Source organism: Balaenoptera physalus, assembly GCF_965194825.1.
Source record: "Balaenoptera physalus genome assembly, chromosome: 6".
Taxonomy (NCBI): Eukaryota; Metazoa; Chordata; class Mammalia; order Artiodactyla; family Balaenopteridae; genus Balaenoptera; species Balaenoptera physalus.
Genome location: NC_138885.1, coordinates 4811752 through 4831963, shown reverse-complemented (window position 1 = coordinate 4831963; position 20212 = coordinate 4811752). Strand labels below are relative to the sequence as shown.

Here is a 20212-nt window from a genome sequence, read left to right as displayed (position 1 = left end):
TGCTCAACATCACTAATCATCAGGGAAATGTAAATCAAAACCACAGTGAGATATAACCTCACACCTATCAGAGTAGCTATCATCAAGAAGATAAGAGATAACAAGTGTTGGTAAGGATGTGAAGAAAAGGGAACCCTTGTGCACTATTGGTGGGAATGTAAATTGGTTCAGCTACTATGAAAAATAATATAGAGGTTGCTCAAAAAATTAAAAGTAGAACTACCATATGATTCAGCAATCCCACTTCTGGGTATATAGCCAAAGGGTATGGAAATAGGATATCAAAGAGATATCTGCACTCCCATGTTTGACAGCATTATTCATAATAGCCAAGATATGGAAACAACTTAAGTGTCCATCAATGAATGAATGGATAAAGAAGATGTGGTATATATTTCAGCCATGAGAAAGAAGAACATCCTGCCATTTCTGACAACATGGATGGACCTTGAGGGCATTAGGGTAAGTGAGATAAGTGAGACAGAGAAAGACAAACACGGTATGATATCAGTCACATGTGGAATCTAAAAAAGCTGAACTTGTAGAATCAGAGAGTAGAATAGTGGTTACCAGGGGCTAGGGGGCAGGGAAATTTTGGAGATTTTGTTTAAGGGTACAAACTTGCAACTAGAAGATGAACAAGTCCTAGAGATCTAATGCACAGCATAGTGATTCTAGTCAATAATACCGCATTATAAATTGCAAAGTTGCTAAGGGATTAGATCTTAAATGTTATCACAACAAAAAAGAAATGAAAATTATGTGACATGATAGAGGTGCTAGCTAACAGTGGTAATCATATTGCAATATAAAATGCAATATATAATATATAATTCTATCAAATCAACATGTTGTACACCTTAAACTTACACAATGTTATATGTCCAATATATCTCATAAACAAGAACTCTCAAAACGCCACAGTAAAAATCAACAATTCAATTAGAGAATGAGCAAAACCATGAAAAGACATTTCACTGAGGAAGATATATGGGTATGGCAAATGCTATAGGCTGAATATTTGCGTCCCCCCAAATTCACACGTTGAAATCCTAACCCCCTAAGGTGATGGTATAAAGGATACGGGGCCTTTGGAGGTAATTAGGCCATGAGGGTAGAGCCCTCTTGAATGAGATTAGTGCCCTAATAAAAGAGGCCCCAGAGAGCTCCCTTCCCTCTCCTGCCATGTGACATTACAGTGAAGAGGCTGTCTAGGAAGAGAGTTCTCACCAGACACTGAATCTGCTAACACCTCGATCTTGGACTTCCTGGCCTCCAGAACTGCGAGAAATAAATTTCTGTTGTTTTTTAAGCTGGAGTCTGTGGTATTTTGTTATAGCAGCCCGAGCTAAGACAGTGAACAAGTACGTGAAAAATGTTCAACATCACTAGCCCTCATGGAATGTATGTCAGAATCATGAGATCACGACACGCTTATTAGTACAGTTAAAATGAAATACATCTAAAATTTCAAATGTTGGCAAGGATGCAGAAAACCAGATCTTTCATATATTGATGGTGGGAATGTAAAATGGTACAGCCACTCTGGAAAAAAATTGGCACTTTCTTAAAAAACTAAACATATACTTACCATACAACTCAGCAGTCACACTGATGGGACATTTACCCCAGAGGAATGAAAACCTTTGTCCACCAAAAAACCTGTTCAAAAATCTTTATAGGAGCTTTATTTGTGATAGCCCCAAACTGGAAATGACCCAAATGTCCTTCAACAGGTAATTGGTTAAGGAAAATATGGTAAAGCCATTCCATGGAATGGTACTCAGCAATAAAAAGGAATGGATACACACAACAACTCAATGAAAATCACTGGATTTATGCTGAGTGAAAAAAGCAAATCTCAAAAGGTAACATTTTTGAAATGACAAAATCATAGAGATGGAGACCAGATTAGTGGTTGAAATTGGTTTGGGGAGGGGAAGGAAGTTTTGACTGCAGAGGGTAGTAGCATGAGGCTGGTGGAATAGTATGTATCTGTCTGGTGGTGGTTGTCACATGAATCTACATATGTGATAAAATGGCACAGAAGCACACACACACACGTTCTTCCAATGTCAGTTCCTGGCTTTGATGTCGTTCTGTAGTTATGTAAGATGTTACCTTTGGGGAACTGGGTAAAGGGTACACTGGACTTCTCTGTATTAATTTTCAACTTCCTGTGACTCTATAATTATTTTAAAATAAAAGTTTAAAAAAGAATAAGAGGGAATAAGAAAAAGCAACTCTAGTTAAATAAATATGTGCTAAAAAAGTTGAATCAAAATAAAAATTTAAACCATAAGCAGCAATATCAAACCAAAACCAAGAATTATAAGATTATAATGCTCATTACTGATGGAGATGAGGAGAAATATAAAAAGCTACTGGAAATATGAATTATTATGGCCTTTTTGGAAGGCAATCTGGAACCTATTAAAATTCTTATAATCGTTGGCAATGCCATTCCTGAGACTGTATTCACTAAAATATACCAATCTGTAGGGTTATATATAAAATGGGGTTTACTAAATCAATATTTGTAGCTGCCAGGAACTGGAAAAAAAGTGTGTAGCTATCTACAGGTGAAAAGAGGAGCAAATTTGGATATACTTACACCATGGAATATTACTATGCAGCTATTACTTAGAACTACAAGTACTGTGGAGCTATTTCCATGAATGTGAATGTTGTCAGGCGGTGAGTATAAGACACAGAAAGGGCGTCTGCAGTGTTAGTATAGGCGTGTATGCATGTATACGTGTATATGCATCTGTTTATGATTATAAGACTATGGAGAAAATCTAGATGCCATTCACTAGGTGGTAGGCACATGCTAATGGAGGCCACTGTGCGGTGACACTGATGTGGGAGGAGGGCAGGAAGAGCATCTGTGATAAAACAACACAAATGAGATCCTGTTTATATCAAATTGTATGTGTGGCTTTGCTACAGTGTGTTTGTATGAAAGGAAGAATAAAATGATGGTCACCTAAATGTTAGGTTGGCTACCACAAAGGCATACGACTACAGGGCTTTAAAAAAAATTATTATTGAAGTGTAGTTGGTTTACAATATTGTGTTAGTTTCAGGTGTACAGCAAAGTGATTCACTTATATATACATATATTTTTTTTCAGATTATTTTCCATTATAGATTATTACAAGATGTTGAATATAGTTCCCTGTGCTATACAGTAAATCCTTGTTGTTTATCTATTTTATGCATAGTAGTTTTATCTGGTAATCCCATACTCCTAATTTATCCCTCCCCCCCAACTCCCTTTCCCCTTTGGTAACCATAAATTTGTTTTCTATGTCTGTGAGTCTGTTTCTGTTTTGTATATAGATTCAGTTGTATTATTTTTAGATTCCACATATAAGTGATATCATATAGTACTTGCCTTTCTCTATCTGACTTACTTCACTTAGTGTGGTATTCTCTAGGTCCATCCATGTTGCTGCAAATGGCAATATTTCATTCTTTCTTATGGCTGAGTAATAGTCCATTGCATATCTATACCGTATCTTTTTAAACCAATCGTCTGTTGATGGGCACTTGGGTTGTTTCCATGTCTTGGCTATTGTAAATAGTGCTGCTCTGAACACTGGGGTGCATGTATCTTTTTGAATTAGAGTTTTCTTTGGATATATGTCCAGGAGTGGGATTGCTGGATCACATGGCAACTCTATTTTAATTTTTTAAGGAACAGCCATACTGTTTTCCATAGTGGTTGCACCAATTTACATTCCCACCAACAGCATAGGAGTTTACACGGGTGTGAAGTGATACCTCATTGTGGTTTTGATCTGCACTTCTCTAATAATTAGCGATGTTGAGCATTTTTCTTGTGCCTGTTGGTCATCTGTATGTCTTCTTTGGAGAAATGTCTATTTATATCTTCTGCCCATTTTTTGATTGGGTTGTTTGTTTCTTTGATTTTGAGTTGTATGAGCTGTTTGTATATTCTGAATATTAACCTACAGAGAATTTTTTACATTCTCTATATTTTTATGCCTTGTTGGAATCCTTTTAATGAGAATGGATAATTAATATAATCAGAAAAAAAGCCTTTTTTATCACAAAATAAAATTAGAGAACAATGAACAATGGAAAAATTCAATAGGAGGGTTGGAAATAAACTTGAGAAAATCTTTCCAAAATAAACAAATAAATCAAAGATGATGAGAGGGAATGTGGAAATGGGAAGAATATTAGAGCCTTGTCAAGGAGTTACAACTTCTAACAGGAATTCCAGGGGGAAAGGAGGGAAGGAAATATCAAGTAAATAATACATATTTTTCCCAGTAGTAAAGGATGAGTATCTAGACTGAATGGGTACAGTGAATAAAAAGAAACTCACATCCGGGATTATCAGTAACATATTTAACAACAACAGGGATAAAAGAGAAACCCCTGAAAGCTTCTAAATTAAAAAAAAAACCCAACCATACACAAATGGCTGGGAACACCATCATGATACTTCTCACCAGCAGCATTCGATACTAGAGCACAGTGAAGCAATGTGTTCAAGTTTTTGAAGAGTTACTGCAACCTGGAGTTCTACACAAACCCCAACTATCCACCAAGTATAAAAGTTTAAAAAAAAAGGTTTTTTTTTCAGACATGTGAAAAATTCTACATCTATACCTCCTATGTACTTTTTCTTAGAAAGCTACAGGGAGATACTTTTGAGCACAATATAGGAGTAAAGGTAGACACAGGATCCAAGAAACAGGAAATCAGAGAAGAAAGTTATGCAGAATTCCTGGAGAACAAGTCATCCGAATTACAGCAGTAGGTCAGAGGGTTTCAGGAGGAAGGCCTCTAGGAGAAAGGAGAGACTTGATAGAATACTGACATGTTTGAACATTTGGAAAATGGGTTATAGATGATCTGAGAGAGAGTTAAATTTAAGAACAGACTTACAGAAAATCACACATTTGAAAAATGCAACCATTATTAACTCCAGAAAAAAAACAAAAGAAGTGTCACTATAGTCCACTACTTGGCTTTACATTGAATAATATTTTCACGCCCACAATGATATAAACACTTGCTGCTGATTTAGCCATAAAGTGGGAAAGATATTAGGAAGATGGGAATGCAGAGGGGACAGAATTCCAGATGCTGGCTCTTCATGACTACCACGACTGGAGGTTAATAGATAACATCTTAAATAATAAATCAAAACAGCAGTTTAAAATTATTATTAAAACCTAACTTGATTGTCTCTAGGTGGGGGAGGGACGAGCCAAGCGGCTGTCTTGTTTTCAAAGGAAGTCTTCTAACCCTTCATTATTCCGAGTTGGGGGTGGAGGGGGTCAGCAGTGTCACATCACTTGGAAGCTGGTTAGAACTGCGTCCTCAGGTCTCGCCCATACACCTGGTCAGAACCCGTATCCCAACAGAGCCCAGGTGATCTAGATGCACTTTAAACTTTAAGAAGCACTATCTTAGCACCATTTTATAACTATGTGCATGCATAATTTTGATAACTTTTTAAAAGTAAAAGGCAAAAACCCCCTACCCTCAAAAACAGGGAGAATAAAGCATTCCCCAAAGCTTATTTACAAGGATGTTCAATGTGGCATTATTTAAAAAGTTGTAAACAACCTAACTGTTCAAAACAGTAGAAAATTGGTTAGCAGTTATGATGCGTACATATAAATGAATACCACGCAGCTATTAAACTAATGATATAAATGTTTTTCTCTAATTAAACTTTGAATTTTGATATAATTGTAGATACTCATGCAGACGTAAGAAATACTACAGAGAGATCATGTGTACTTTGTACTCAGATTCTCACAATGGTACACTTCAGTATCACAACCAGGATGAGACATGGATACAACCGACAGATCTTAGATTTCCCTGTTTCCTTCGCAGTTATTTGTGTGTGTGCCTGTGTGTGCGTGTGTGTGTGTGCCTGTGTGTGTGTGCCTGTGTGTGTGTGTGTGTGTGTGTGTGGTATATTTAGTTTTATGCAGTTTTATCACACATGTAGGTTCAAGTATCCACCACCACAGTCAAGATACAGAACAGTGGCATCACTTCGGGATCCTTTTATAACCTCACCTGCTTGGCTCTCCTCTAACCTCTGGCAATGACTAATACATTCGTCATCTCTTTATTTTTTTCATTTTAAGAATGTTATATGGATGGGTTCCTATAATATATAACCTTTTGGTATTGTCTTTTTTCCTGCTCATTGTAATTCCCTGGAGATCCAATGAAATTGTTGCATGAGTCAATAGTTCACTATTATTCATACCACGGAATACTACTACTATACTATATTATAATATTATTCCATGATATGGATGTACCACACTTTGTTAACCATCCACCCATAGAAGGATATCTGGGTTGTTTCCAGTTTAGGGCTATTATGAACAAAGCTGCTATGAACATTTATGTATTAGGTTTATGTGTAAACTAAGTTTCATTTCCCTGAGACAAACACACGAGGGTGCAATTGCTGGGTCATATGATAAACCCAGGTGTAGTTTCATAATAAACTGCCAGACCTTTTTCCAGAGTAACTATACTGTTTCACATTCCTACCAGAAATAGGCAAGATACTCAGTTTCTTCACATCCTTACCAGTATTTGGAATTCGGATATATTTTTATTTTAATCATTCTGATTGTGTTTTAAATTTGCATTTCTTTGATGGTTAACGATGTCAGTCATCTTTTGATGTGCACATTTGCCATCTGTATATCCTCTTTGATGAGATGTCTTTTGTCTGTTTTCTAGTTGGACTGTTTGTATTTTTACTGTTGAGTTTTGAGAGTTCTTTTACATTCTAGAACTACTCTTTTGTTGCATACGTGGTTGGCAAATAAGGTCCCTCCAATGTGTAGTTTATCTTTTCATCCTCCTACCAGAGTCTTTGCAGAGCAAAAGTATTTTGATTTTGATGTAGTCCAATTTATCATTTTTTTCCATTATGGATGTACTCTTTACTATCTTCTAGACCCAAAGATTTTCTCCTGTTCTAAAAACTATATAGTGTTATGTTTTACAATTAAATGTGTGATTAATTAATTTTGAGTTGTTTTTGAATAAAATGTGAGGTTTAGGTTGAGTTTTTTTTTCCCATGGATGTCCAAATGCCTTAGCACTGTTTGTTGAAAAGACCATTGTTCTTCCATTGAATTGCTGTTTCACCTAGAAACCAGCTGAGTATATTTGTGTTGGTCTGTTTTGGGGTTCTCTACTCTTTTCTAGTGATCTATGAGTCTATCCCTCCCCCAATACCACAATATCTTGATTACTTTATAGAGTAGCCTTAACTAATATTGAGTAGGCAGATTCCTCTCACTTTATTATGTTTTTTCAAAATCGTTTCAGTTATTCTAGGGCCTGTGCCTCTCCATATAAATTTTAGAATACAAAAGATTTTTCAAGGTTAGAAAATGTTCACAATGTACTCCCGCCACCTTCATTTAAAATCTCTAAGTAGAAACAGCACCTTGGATCCTTGCTACCCCAGTCAGAGAAGAGTACGGGTGAAGGTCAGGAAAACTACCCAGCATTCATTCATAAAGTTGATGCTATACCTAGCAGAGATCTAAGAGATCACCTAGTCCCACCCTTACATTTAAGGAAACTGAGTCCTGATGTGGTCTTAGTCCAAGGTTCAGAGCTAGTAAGTAACAGAGTGGGGAACAAAACATGCACAGGTGTTCTAAACTTCTAGGTTCCCCTGTTCCTCTCACCCTCCCACAGCTATTTCTCTTCTTGCTCCCCCTTGATCTTGGTTTCCTTCTAAGCCCCCTTAGCCAGGAGTGCAAACCAATCTATGTACAAGTAAGATTATCAATAAGATGCTAGAACTTGCTTTCCCTGCAATCATAAGTTCTTTGCCCCTCCACCTGAAATTGAAAAGGGAGGAAATCTCTACACGTAAACAGCACCTTTTACACCCGAGGACTGCTTCCTCCTGTTCTCCATCATACAAACACACACAAGTATGCTATGATCTCTCCAGTGTAAGGCAACATTGTGGAGGGCTAAATGATATGGCTGTCTGTAGGTGAGGGAATTCTTCCAGTACACTGAGAAGTTAGGCTGGACTTGAGAGGGCCACCTGAGAGGTTCTAATGTTAGACTCCAAACTTCTAAGCCAAGGGAGCCCCCATCCCATTAACCTTTTCAATTTCTTAATTACATTTCATTTTGTATAGTCTTCTCAATATCTGAAATAATCTTATTTGCCCAACTATTTATTCACTCTCACCACACCTGCCCTTCTCTTGAGGACAGAGATCTTTATAGATTCTTCAATGCTAGTGCCTAGAATATTGCCTGGCCCATAGCTGGTGTTCAATAAATATTTATCAAATTGAAAAAGAACAAGGCGAGAGGATGTGGTCACCTGGACAGCAACAGTATATACAGCTACAGGATGAAGACTCTGAACTGGCACAGGGATGGACAGACAGGCCAATGGAACACAAAGGTCAGTTTTAGACATCTCAGAGACCAAAATGTAAAAAACAAGTCCATGAAAGCTTTAAGAAAAGGTAATTTAGGGGATTCTAGTCATGACCTGGGGGTAGAGAGTAGATGCATACACTTGAAAACATTAAAATTAAGAACTTCTGTTCAGCAAGAGATACCACCAAAGAAAGAAAAAGACAAGCCATGGAGTGGGAAATGATATCGGTGGCACATTAAACAACAACGCAATTGTATCCAGAATATGTACAATGAGTAAGAAAAAGACAACCTCATTGACAAATGGACAAGAGATTAGGTCAGACACAGCCCCAAAGAGAATATCCAAATTGTCAGAAAACATTTAAAGGGTGCTTAGCCTCTTTAGACATTGGGGAAATGCAAATTAGGACCAAAGTGAGTTACCTCTACCCACCGAGCAGAATGGCTAAAATTGCTTGACAATATCAAGCAAATGTTAATGAGACTATGGGGCAAAGGAAACTCTTACAGAGGGAGTGTAAACTGGCACAATCACTTTGGAATAATATTTGGCAGTGTGTAGTAAAGCTGAAGATATGCATGCCCCAATGACCCAGCCATTTCACTCCTAGGAGGTGCACCCAACAGAAATGCATGTGCACGTGCAGTAGGCACCTGGGCACAAACTGTCGTAGCAGCAACAGCTGACTGATACACACATTGTGGTATGCTGATTTAAGGTCATTGTACATAATGATGAAAATAAAAGAACTTTAGATGCACACCACAAGGATGAGTCTTAACATAATTAGAGCAAACAGAATGGCTAAGGTTTAAAGGAATACATATGGTTGTATTTATGTAAAGTCCAAAAGTAGGCAAAAATAAACTACATGGTTTGGAGGTACAAGTTAAGCAGTAAAATTATAATGAAGGCAAGGAAGTGAATATCATAGAAGTTGGCACAGAGGCTAGGGCCAGTTAGGAGGAAGGATTCTTGGAGCAGGAAGGGTAGTCGTGTGGTGTTTCTTGACTCAGGTGGAGGTTACTCAGGGTTTGTTTCACAGAAATATATTATCTACACATTTGTGTACTATGCTTTTCTGTATGATTCTGTATTTCTCAACTTAAAAGAGCTTTAAAGAAACAAAGTGCAGGATGTGAAATCTTGGAAAATTAAAGCCTCTATAGATGGCATGATCATAACTATGTTAAGTATATAAAATTTGTTTATAGAGTGAAATCTGGAAGTAAATTTAACAAAATGTTAAGAATGGTTGTTTTGGAATAAAAGAACTCTTGCTTCTCAAGAGCATTGTGGAAGGAAGAAATGGGAACACCGCTGAATTCCTTGCAAATTGCTCCTGGAATCACAGCCTGCTCTCCCAGGAGCAGCCACTAGATGGAGCCTCACCCCTAGCTCTAAGTTCAGTTTCTGTCCATTACTGCCCAGGGCTTCAGCTAGAGCAAACTTTTCAGAGCTTTCCCCACCCTCCCTTCCTGTGTTCACGTATCTGCCGCTCTCTTTCCTTTGTACATGTTCTGATGCACAAGCATAAGAGGTCTTCTCACTCCTCCTGTGAGATTTGAAATAGAAAGAGGAGTAGGAATGAACATTGATCCAGCACCTGCTTCATGCCTGACCCTTTCCTGGGCAGTTTACAATCACCTCACTGCTCGCTAAACACAGCAGGCTGTCCAGGTGTTTGATGAAACCCTCCGCACCTGCACCGCCCGTAGACAACACCTCCTGAGCACAGGGACAATCTCAAGGGAATGTTGTTTTCCACTGTGTACATATATACACATATACATTTGTATGTATAGCACTGTTAAGTCAGTTTTACGATTATATTATTTAGGTCCTAATAATCTTTTTCTACTACTTGATTTTACTCTGCGTTAACTAACACTATAATGTCTTTATTTTTCAATCAAGTTCTCTATGTATTTCAGATATTCAAAAATTGAAAGGAGCAATGAGCAGCTAAGTTGGAGAAATGTTAGGAAGTGGGCACTCTTATATCCTGCTATGTGTTAATGGTCACAATCATTTCAGAAAGTAACCTGACATCTATTCAAATTAAAAACACAGGTACTCTTTGGGACTTCCCTGGTGGTGCAGTGGTTAAGAATCCGCCTGCCAATGCAGGGGACATGGGTTCGATCCCTCATCCGGGAAGATCTCACATGCTGCAGAGCATCTAAGCCCGTGCGCCACAACTACTGAGCCTGTGCTCTAGACTCCGTGAGCCACAAGTACTGAGCCCGTGTGCTACAACTACTGAAGCCCGTGCACCGCGACAAGAGAAGCCACTGCAGTGAGAAGCCCACGCACCGCAACGAAGAGTAGCCCGCACTCTCCGCAACTAGAGAAACCTGCGCGCAGCAACAAAGACCCAACACAGCCATAAATTAATAAATAAATTAAAAAAACAAAAAACACATGTACCCTTTGATTGTGCAATCCCTCTTTTATATCCTGCAGAAATAAAAGCATCAATACCTCCGGACATCTGATCAAGGATGCTGTTGCAGCATTACTTACAATGGCCCCAAACTAGAAATTGCCTCAATGTTAATCAATAGAAAAATAGTTAACTAAAATACTATATAGCCATACTATGAAATAGCATGTGACTTTCAACTAGGGAACAATGTAAAAACCCCTCGAGGACTGTATTTGCCGTATTATTAAAGTAAACAAGATAGTTACAGAGTAATATGTGGGTATGATCCCACCGTGTAACCCTCTCTTCCCGAATCTCCCCGTTACAATCCTGTGTATGTATGGTGATAATGCAGATCACACACATAGACTGCTGACATTATTTCCTTCTGTGGAACGGGATTGGGGGGTTTTGAAGGGAAATTGTTACCTTTTCTCTTCTACATCTGTATTGACTTTGTTTTTAACTTTACTAATAATAATTTTTAAAAATAAGTAACACAACAAGGAAAAAAAATGCTTGAAAGTTAATGTCTAACCCTTTACAGATGAGGATATATGTTGAAAAAAGTGACGCAATTTCAGCCGGTAGTGATCACTTCTGAATGTCTAACGCCTAATTCCAGTGTGTTGGGAATACACCCTGCGAACTCCCACCTCTCCCAGCTCGCTTCCTCCTGAGCAGCCCACGCAGGGCCTGGAGGCCGCAGTGAGTGCCCCACGCCGGTTGCCTACAGCCCACGGGGCCCTCCAGGTTGTCCCTGTGCCCAGGAGGTGTCGTCTACGGGCGGAGCAGGTGCGGGGGCTTCAGCAAACACCCGGACAGCCTGCTGTGTTTAGCCAGCAGTGAGCTGATTGAGAAGGGGCCAGGAAAGGGCCAGGCACGAAGCGGGCGCTGGATAAACGTTCTTTCCTATTCCTCTTTCGAATCTTACGAGAGAGAAGACCTCGTATGCGTGCGCATCAGAACCCGTAGGAAGGCTAGAGAGCCTGAGCGCAGGGGCGAGGGAGACCCTCGGAGCAGCTGGGTGGCTGACACCTGCCGCAGGCAGAGCGTGGCCGGCTCGCCAAAGGTGGGGCCTCGCCAGGACCCGGGAGGCAGCGCGCAGGGCGCCTGCACTTGGCCCTGCTCGGAGGCTAACGCTGAACCTGAGGCTCTTCCACACCGGCACAGCGCTGGGCACCTGGGAGACACTACACCTATTTGTCTAAAGAAGCAAAGGGGCGAGGGCACATGGTTGCAGGAGTGGACAGGGAAAACGGAGGTTTGCTTCCACAGTCCCAAGACTACTCTTTCCGGAATTTCCCCAAAGCTACCTCCTTCGGAGGGCAGCCTGACTCGTGAGAAATCCCAAGCTTGTATACCCTTTCTTGTGCCTGACCCACCACCCTGTTCCCCGTCGTGGGTGGACGCCTTTGCTTTGGGGGAGAGACCATTTTCTTTTACTAGGAATTTCAGAAGCACCAATAATCTCTCTCCTTATACTGAAACAAATTCAACTGGATCAGGTTTACATTTAAAAAATAAACCCATAAATATACTAGAAAACAACGTGGGTAAATTTCTTTTTTAAATTTCACAGCGGGGAAGGACGAAGGCTGACATAAGAAAGCCTGCCTCAATCACCTGATACAAAATGGCCAAAGACTATGAACAGGCAGTTGATACCAACAGGAATTCAGACAGCTTGAATTATACAGGAAGAAAAGAGACCACACAAAACTACAATGAAATGCCAATTCCCACTTGTTAGTTTGGCAGATTCCGAGAAACTGGTCTGACTGGGCTGATTCAGGTGGGGCATTCATGTGTGTAAGTGGGACGGTCTCCATGGAAGGCAGACTGGCCTTCCTTTTCCTCCTCTCCCCTCACTTAGGGAAATGTCATGTGTGGTCCCCTCCTTCTCGTGCCTTAAAAGGTAAATGAACAGGTTGGTGTGAGTCACAGATAACTCACCTCACTCCCAAGAAGGTCCTTAAGCGAGGGTGCTGTGCTCAGGCCACAGGGATGCTGGCCTCTTTTCCCGCTCTCTTTCTTCTGCTCACCCTGGTCTAGTGCCTGCAGAGAAAGTAGGAGGCTTGTCCAGGCCTTGGAGGTCTTGGGGCTTCCAGGGGCCTCTGAGCTGCTATCCACATGGCTGGAGCTTCCAAGAGAAACCACTGAGATGGCCCTGCCCCTGCCAGGGTAGTGGAAATCCACCCGCTGGGCACCAGGCCTGGGGCTCTGGGGCTTGGGGCTCAGGGGCTTACAGGGCACGCCTTGGCTTCCATATGCCAGGCAACAGGTGGAGCTGGAGGGAAGGGTGTGGCTGATCCCAGCCTGCTGCCTCCCAGGACGGGTGGGTGACAAAGGCCAAGACTTTTCAGGAAAGTTACCTGAAGGTAGGTATTTACCACCTTCCTGAGTGCCTGTACATTTGATAGTTGGTTCACTTTTTCTCCTGTTATCTGAAGAGACCACATGGCTGGATGACAAAGGTGTGGGGGAATGTGGGAGTGTCCAGTGATCTCTAAAAACATAGCTCTCCTTGTCCTCTGCCTGCTCCGCGCAGTGGCTACTGGTGCCTAGTGGGGAAGGTCTGGGGGGATTCCAGATCTCCGGTCCCGGAACCAGGCTCACTAAGGAGGGCCTTTTGGGGCCTTCAGCATCTTTGCTTTTCAGAACTGTGCGCCAGGAGGTCTGGTGCAGCCTGCTGTTTTTCTTCTGGTCCTTGAAAGAACCTGGAAAACATTCACCAGTGTTCTCTTTTTCTAAAACTTTTGACTCAAAAAAATTTGCAAAGGTCTTCTGAGCTGAGGCCAACCTCGCGCTGAGCCTTTTATCTGGGGTTTTGAGTCTCTTGGCGTCGCAGCTTTCTGAGGACTGTCTTCTGCTACCGAGGTCCCCGCGCGTCTCCACATGGCCCCCGTGCGTCGGCCCTGCGAGCCCTCGGCCTGCGCCCTGGAAGCCGATCTCGGGAGAGGCGCTGGCGTGCGCGCCGCGGGGAGTCCCGACCCGGCCCGACGCGCTCTGCCCGCTGGCCGCCGGGGGCCGACTGTCCGTGCACAGCTCCTCGAGGCCGTTAGAACCCCCAGGGCGGCCCCCTCCCGGTCTCTCGGCGGCCGAGGGCTTGCCTTTCCGTAAGGAGGTCACCTTGGGAAACGCCAGCCGCTTCCCGGGCTCCCGCGAGGCCTGGCGGAGCCGGCGGGGCGGTCCGGGCAGCCGAAGCGCACGGGTGCGGGCAGGGGCTTGGGCGCCGGACTGCTTGTCCGCACCGCCCTTCGCCGCGCGCATCCCTAGCGTGTCCTCGGGGCCCCGGGCCCCGGGCGCCCCAGCAGCTTCCTCCCTGGCCGCCGGGGTCCCGGAGCTCTGGCTGGGCCCCGGCGGGCTCTCTTCCGCAGGCGCCCCTGTGCTCAGCAGGCCCCCTGCAGCGCGCCCTTGGGAAGACGTCTCTTCCCTCCCCGGGGGCGTCTCTTCCGAAGCCGCTTGGGGGCTCAGAACTATCGCAAGCTCTGCGGCTGGGGCCACCTGCTGAAGAGCCTCGTCGTCACCTCGCAGTCCGAGGGCTGCCGGCAGCTCACACTCATTGCCGTACGTTTGTGGTTTCCCAGCCCGGGAAACCACCCGTGGGGTCGCTCCAGCACCGCAGGGAGACCCTGGTCTCTCCTCCGGAAACTCACAGGACTGTGTTTCTGGAAGAGGACCCACTTTCCTCCTGGTGGCCTGCAGCCCTTTCTGCTCAACAGCTACAATGACGGGCGTGCCCTTAGAAGACGTGTCTGCTTTGGGCTCCAGCCGGAGGCCCTCTGCCAAGGGTGTGGCACCACCCTCGTGCCCCTGGTCACGCTCCTCACCACCCCAGGGGCAGTGAGACACGGTGACTGCTGCGACTCCTGAAACACCCTGCAAGGCATTCCTCGTGAAGTTGGGGTCTGGAACCACCAGGTCTTCTGCTTCCTTTGAAGTGTCTGTCGTGCTTGATTTCAGGGTGGGCTCTGGAGCATCTGAGTGATTGCTTACTCCAGAGCAAACCCCCCAGCCTTTGTTGCACACCTGTGACCTGCTATTGCTGGGATGATGTGGGAACTTGGCCCTAGCAGGTGGCTTTCTTTTCTCACTGAGGATATACTTTGATGTGTAATTACTGGTTTGGTTTCCTGCCTCAACAGAAATGTCCTGAAGGTGCTTCTGTTTATCACTCACATCCTCAGCATTTGGTGCCAGGCCAGCGCTTAGGGGTTCCTCTGTTCTGCTTTCTGGGTCGTGTCCCAACTTGCCCTCGGCTGGTACCGGCACTTCCTCTGCGTTGCGGCTCACCAACCCCGCAGTAAGGCATGAAGAGACTGGGCAGGACCTAGAGTCCTGTCCTGACTGGTTTTCCAGCCAGAGACTTTCAGAGGGCGTGTCCTGAGAGGCCCTTTTCCAGCTAAGAGCCCTGGGTTCATACTGATCCTCCAAACCAGGAGCCTTCCTTTGGGAAGCAGGAAGCAAATGAGACAGTTGGGTGGGCACAGGGTAAAGAGGGTGTTGTGTTCTTGGAGCCCGTTCTGCTTCTGTCGCTTCCTTCAGATGGCTCCCAAACTTCACAGAGTTCTGCCCTAGAGGACCCTCAGAGTATCTTAAGGGAAACTCTGCTATGGAATGGGCCCTGTTCAGCGTCGTCGTGTGCTGGCGGCAGTGCCTTGGGAATGCCTTGCCCTTGTCATCGGTCTTTTCTGGGGCGCTATGGCAAAGCTTGGCATGTAGGAGGCATGATGTCCCTAAAGGAAGGTGGCAGGTGGCATCAAAGCCGGGCTGGGAGCAGAGCAAGCCTGTGTTCAGTGCGGGGCCCGGAGTACTTCCCTTCCCTGTCCTGGCTCCCGGAGGGGCTGTGAGAGGCAGCTGGGTTCCCCTGTCCCTGTTGTGGATATTCGGCCAGCTCCGGCCCTGTTCACAGCACCAGAGAAGAAAGGGCCAGACCACTGGGATGCCCAGATAACTCTCAGACCTGGATTTCTGAAGAGAAAAACCAGAGGACCCCCAGAGGTCTTGTCCAGTCACCGCCTTCGCTGGCAGGAGACCGCAGCTGCCCGTGGGCCCCTGTGCACAGCCCTGTGTGCGGTCAGCAGTCCCTGCCGGCGGCGACTCTCGCTCCGGGCCGGCCACGTCCTCCCGAAGGTGCACGGCCCTCACTTCTCCAGCAACTGCAGCAAAGGCTCGTACCCCACTTTTGCAGGGCTCTTCCTTGAAGTCAAGGTACAGATCTAGTTCCTCCTTTGGGTCAAGCCCAGGGACACCAGTTGAATGCTGCTCCTGAAGGGTTCCGGATGCTGGGGTGTCACGGCATCCCCTGCGTGCTTCTCTGTCCTCAGAGGTACCATCTGGAGTGAGGCAGATTACCCCTAGGGGGTCACCAGGCAGGGATTCTGTGTCCGAAGCACTTTCAAAGCGGTCAATTTTTGTGTCTGATTGACTTTCACTGTGGTGGGACAGTGTCTCAAAATCATCGTGGTCTGTTTCCTGGCTCCATCCCTGTTCCTCTGGTTCTGCGGGAGAAGGGGGGAGCGCCTTGTCTTCAATCGCACCTTCACCTGGCAGGTGTACACTTGGCTCTGGAGTCTGGAAGGGCAAGAAGAGAGGAGTCACAGACAAGGCCTGAGGACATCTGCACACATGTACACTGCACCTGCCTTTGTCAGAAGGAAGAAGGTTCAGAAATGTTTCATTTGTTCCCCATGTGAAGAGAAAAACCAGAAGACCCCCTGGGGTCTTGTACAGTCACCGCCTGTAGGAAGAGAGTGGTAAATATGAAGAGCTACCTTTTATTAGCACAGAAAAGAAGAGATGGAGCCAAACCCAAACAGTAGGGAGAAAGTGTAGCACATAGTTAAAGCAACCCTATTAAAAATCAGAATAGGTGGAATGAGCATGTGCAGTTTAAGTATGAACTGTTGTCTGAGTCATGGTGAGAAGCATATCTGTGCCTAATGTTTTCAGCAAGAAAGAGCAAATGAATATATGTTTGCTTTGTGTTCTGTTTGTTGTTATGTAACCAATTAAAGTCAAGGCTCTTACACTTAGAAGTGTTTTCTGAGTTAGGTTTGCTGCAGCCAAAAGAAAGAAAGAAAGAAAAAAAACCCACACACAAGAATTATTGAAATTGCAATCATATTTTGAGATGTTATAAATGCCCAAGACAGCTTTGAAAACAGGAGGAAAAGTAGAGAACTTGTGCAAGTATTTGCAGAGTTTCCTTCTTTCATTACACATTTTTCAATCAACTTGTTATAATATCATTTATATGCATCCATTTAAAGTGTATAGATCTGGGGACTTCCCTGGTGGTCCAGTGGTAAAGAATCTGCCTTACAATGCAGGGGGCACAGGTTCGATTCCTGGTCAGGGAACTAAGATCCCACATGCCGCAGGGCAACTAAGCCCACGCGCCACAACTACTGAGCTTGCGCACCTCAACATGCTCTGGAGCCTGCGTGCCACAACTAGAGGAGAGAAAACCCGCAGGCCACAACTAGAGAGAAGCCTGCATGCTGCAATGAAGAGCCCGTGCACTGCAATGAAAAAGATCCCACATGCCTCAACGGAGGTCCCGCGCGCTGCAACTAAGACCCGATGCAGCCAAAAATAAAAATAAAAAAAGTGTACAGTTCTGAGCGTTTTGACAAATGTATACACCCATGTAACTACCACCATGATAAAAATCCTATTTCCTTTTCCCAAAGAAGTCCCTGACCCTCCCCAGTCACTCCTCGTCTTGAGGCAGGAGATAGATGGGCCCCAGGCTGAACAGCTGAAGTTTCTTCCCTGTGGACAGAAACTCTGTAAAAGCAGGAGCGAGAGAGGAGGCTGGGCCCTGCCCAGATAAGACAGAAAAGACCACATATTCCTCATTCTCCTTCTCGGTCAAGAAGACCTTCCCGACTACACGTGTGCAGAAAGGCTCCTTGGGTCAAAAAGGGAGGGGGCGCCACCCCATAGTAGGTGATGCCAACATACCCACAGGCCTCTTCGCTAGAATCCACCTTGGCTAAGAGATGCGCACGCACACAGGGGAGGACCCTGAGATGTACCAAATACGGACTCAGAATCAGGCAAAGCAAGATGACTGGCCAAGGGAAACCCGGAAGAAATGCCCCATAAAAGTGATTCAAACTACCACGAGGGCGTGACTTTCTCTCTGAGCCCGCCCGTATATATCTATCCACATGTACCCTTTTTCCTCCTAATAAACACTTCATTTGCTTCACTACTTTCTGCCTCTATGTGGAAATTCATTTCTACACAGCTGACAGGCCAGGGCCTTGTCACTGGTCACTGGTCCCTGGTGGTCTAGTAGCTAGGATTCAGCGCTCTCACAGCTGCTGCCTGACCTCAAACTCTGGCCGGGAACAGAAAGCCTGCTTCAAGCCTCTGCAGGCCAAGGCCACCCGAGATCAATCTCCCCTCTTTCTCCCTGTGCCCTGTTTCTGCCACACAGTCTAGATTTGCCTTTTCTAGTTCCAGATGACCAGAATATGCAGTATGTACTCTTTGGGGCGTGGCTTCTTTCTCTCAGCATGATATTCTAGAGATTCATCCATGTATCTTGGTTGTAGCATGTATTATACATACAACAACACCTTGAACTTTGTGATCATGCTGTACCCAGCATTCAGTTCTCAGACGCTCCAAAGATTCCCCAGGCCCGGAGTCGGACGATCCACTTGGCCCTACGTCTAGCTAAGGCTCCTTCGCACAAACTTGGTACAGAAGCCATTCACTCAACCAGCCCTTCCCAAGCACAGATTCTGAGGACTTGTCATTAGAGGTTTCTCAAAATAAAATTGCTTTTAATCCTCTTTACCTAAGAGGAGAAAAGCAGACAAACACCAAAGCATGTGATGTGTGAGGTATTTAAGCTACAAGGTAGATTCAGAAAATCAGAAATAATATGATACTATAGTTTCGAATATGTCGCAAATAGGAACATGGGAGTTGGGAATAGGAAAGGAAACATTAAAAGTCAAACCATTTGGAAAGCAGGGCTGTGTGGTGGCCATGTGATGTTCAAGAGGAGGGAGGAATTACGGAAGCCCCTGTCTCCCCCAAGTCCACTGCAGGCACGTGCTCCAGTGGTCCAACTCCCAGGTGGCAGGCCCCTCACTGTGTGGCAGGAACAACAGTCTCCGGCCTACAGGCTTCCCACGGCCTGGCGAGGCCAAGCAGGTCCGGCCGTGAACATGCCTTGGCAAGCATGGAGGCCTGTGTAATGGCAAGTCTGTGCTTCGTGGGCAGAGCAGTGAACAGGGAGCAGGGGTCAGCTACAGGCTTCTGCTCAGTACCTCCTGCTGTCAAGAGCCCCTCCATTCCCTCACCTCGCCAACCTGTTATTAAACTGGGAAGGGACCCCTTGACCATAGAGCATTTCCTCAGCTCTGTCATAGCTTGATGTCACCTCACAGACTCATATTGGCATCAATATTCACGTTTCAGGCCTAGAGAATTCCAGAGTCCCAAATTCCAAATGACCAATGATCTGGACATTGACTACGCCAAGATGTCAGAGGTCTCACTCCTGACCCCACCCCCTGCTCAGCGTTGTGACCCAGGACACTGCCAGTTAAAGGAACTGTACTCCCTCCCTGGGTCTTGATGAGAGTCAAGCCTTTCTTTGACTTCCAGGTATTCGGGCAAGAGGTCTCACTCTGTTTCAATGAAAATAAAAAGCCTTTGTTGGGGATGGGGTGGGCGGGACCCCTCTAAACTCTCTCAGATTACAAAATTGGTATAGTCTGTGCAAGAGCACTGGAAATCCAGCTTTAATATTCCTTAAAGTGTTTAAATGCTGAATATGAAGAGTACATTTTTTTAAAAAAGCATTTGATTTGGTTGAATATTAGATTCTAAATCTTATGAAGAAAGTTTTTTTTTCCCCCCTGAGTTGTTTCAGGAGTAATTCTCAAATTCGTCATTTCTCAGCACAAATCCATATAATTTCAAGGTTATCCCTAAGGGCTGGTCTGGGGGTTGAATCTACGGGCAAATGTGTTCTTTTTGCTGAAGCTCAGAGTTATTTCTGGGGGTTAGGGGTGGATCAGATTTGAATGTTTTTACGCAGAAAAGCTCTCTTTATTTTGTCACAGGCCTGGCACTTCCTAATTGTCTTATCACTATAACTTTATGAGGCTTCAAACACTAGGGCAAGGTGTCTGGACTTTCTCCTGTAAGAAACAGAGAGCTGCACCACAGTGGGTGTTTGCACAGAGGGGTGAGGTGGTGACAGACAATGCATTAGGGGGTTGAGAATGGTGTTGACAAATGGGCTCCAGCACCCTGCCCCCAACCCTCCTTTTACTTCTTCCCTCACCTGCAGTCAC

At 44.6% G+C, this 20212-nt stretch overlaps 1 protein-coding gene and 1 long non-coding RNA gene across 7 annotated transcripts in view; one reads left to right on the top strand and one right to left on the bottom strand.

Annotated features, from left to right (window-relative positions):
* ARHGEF4 (Rho guanine nucleotide exchange factor 4) overlaps positions 1 to 20212 on the bottom strand; it is a 270049-nt gene that overhangs the window by 131963 nt on the left and 117874 nt on the right. For 4 of the 5 annotated variants that reach the window (XM_082465663.1, XM_082465664.1, XM_082465665.1 and 1 more), the window contains exon 2: positions 12837 to 16457. The exons of the other annotated variant lie outside the window; for it this stretch is intronic. In XM_082465663.1, coding sequence (XP_082321789.1) covers positions 12837 to 16457 — 3621 coding nt within the window. The remainder of the gene's footprint in view (positions 1 to 12836; positions 16458 to 20212) is intronic. 5 annotated transcript variants of the gene reach the window in all.
* LOC309662706 overlaps positions 1 to 20212 on the top strand; it is a 72144-nt gene that overhangs the window by 45015 nt on the left and 6917 nt on the right. Inside the window, exons 1-2 of one of the 2 annotated variants that reach the window (XR_014264902.1) lie at positions 13189 to 13261; positions 19329 to 19517. This is a non-coding gene — a long non-coding RNA (uncharacterized lncRNA). Of the gene's footprint in view, positions 1 to 13188; positions 13262 to 19328; positions 19518 to 20212 lie in introns of those variants that run through there. The other variant, XR_014264901.1, reaches the window with a different exon arrangement.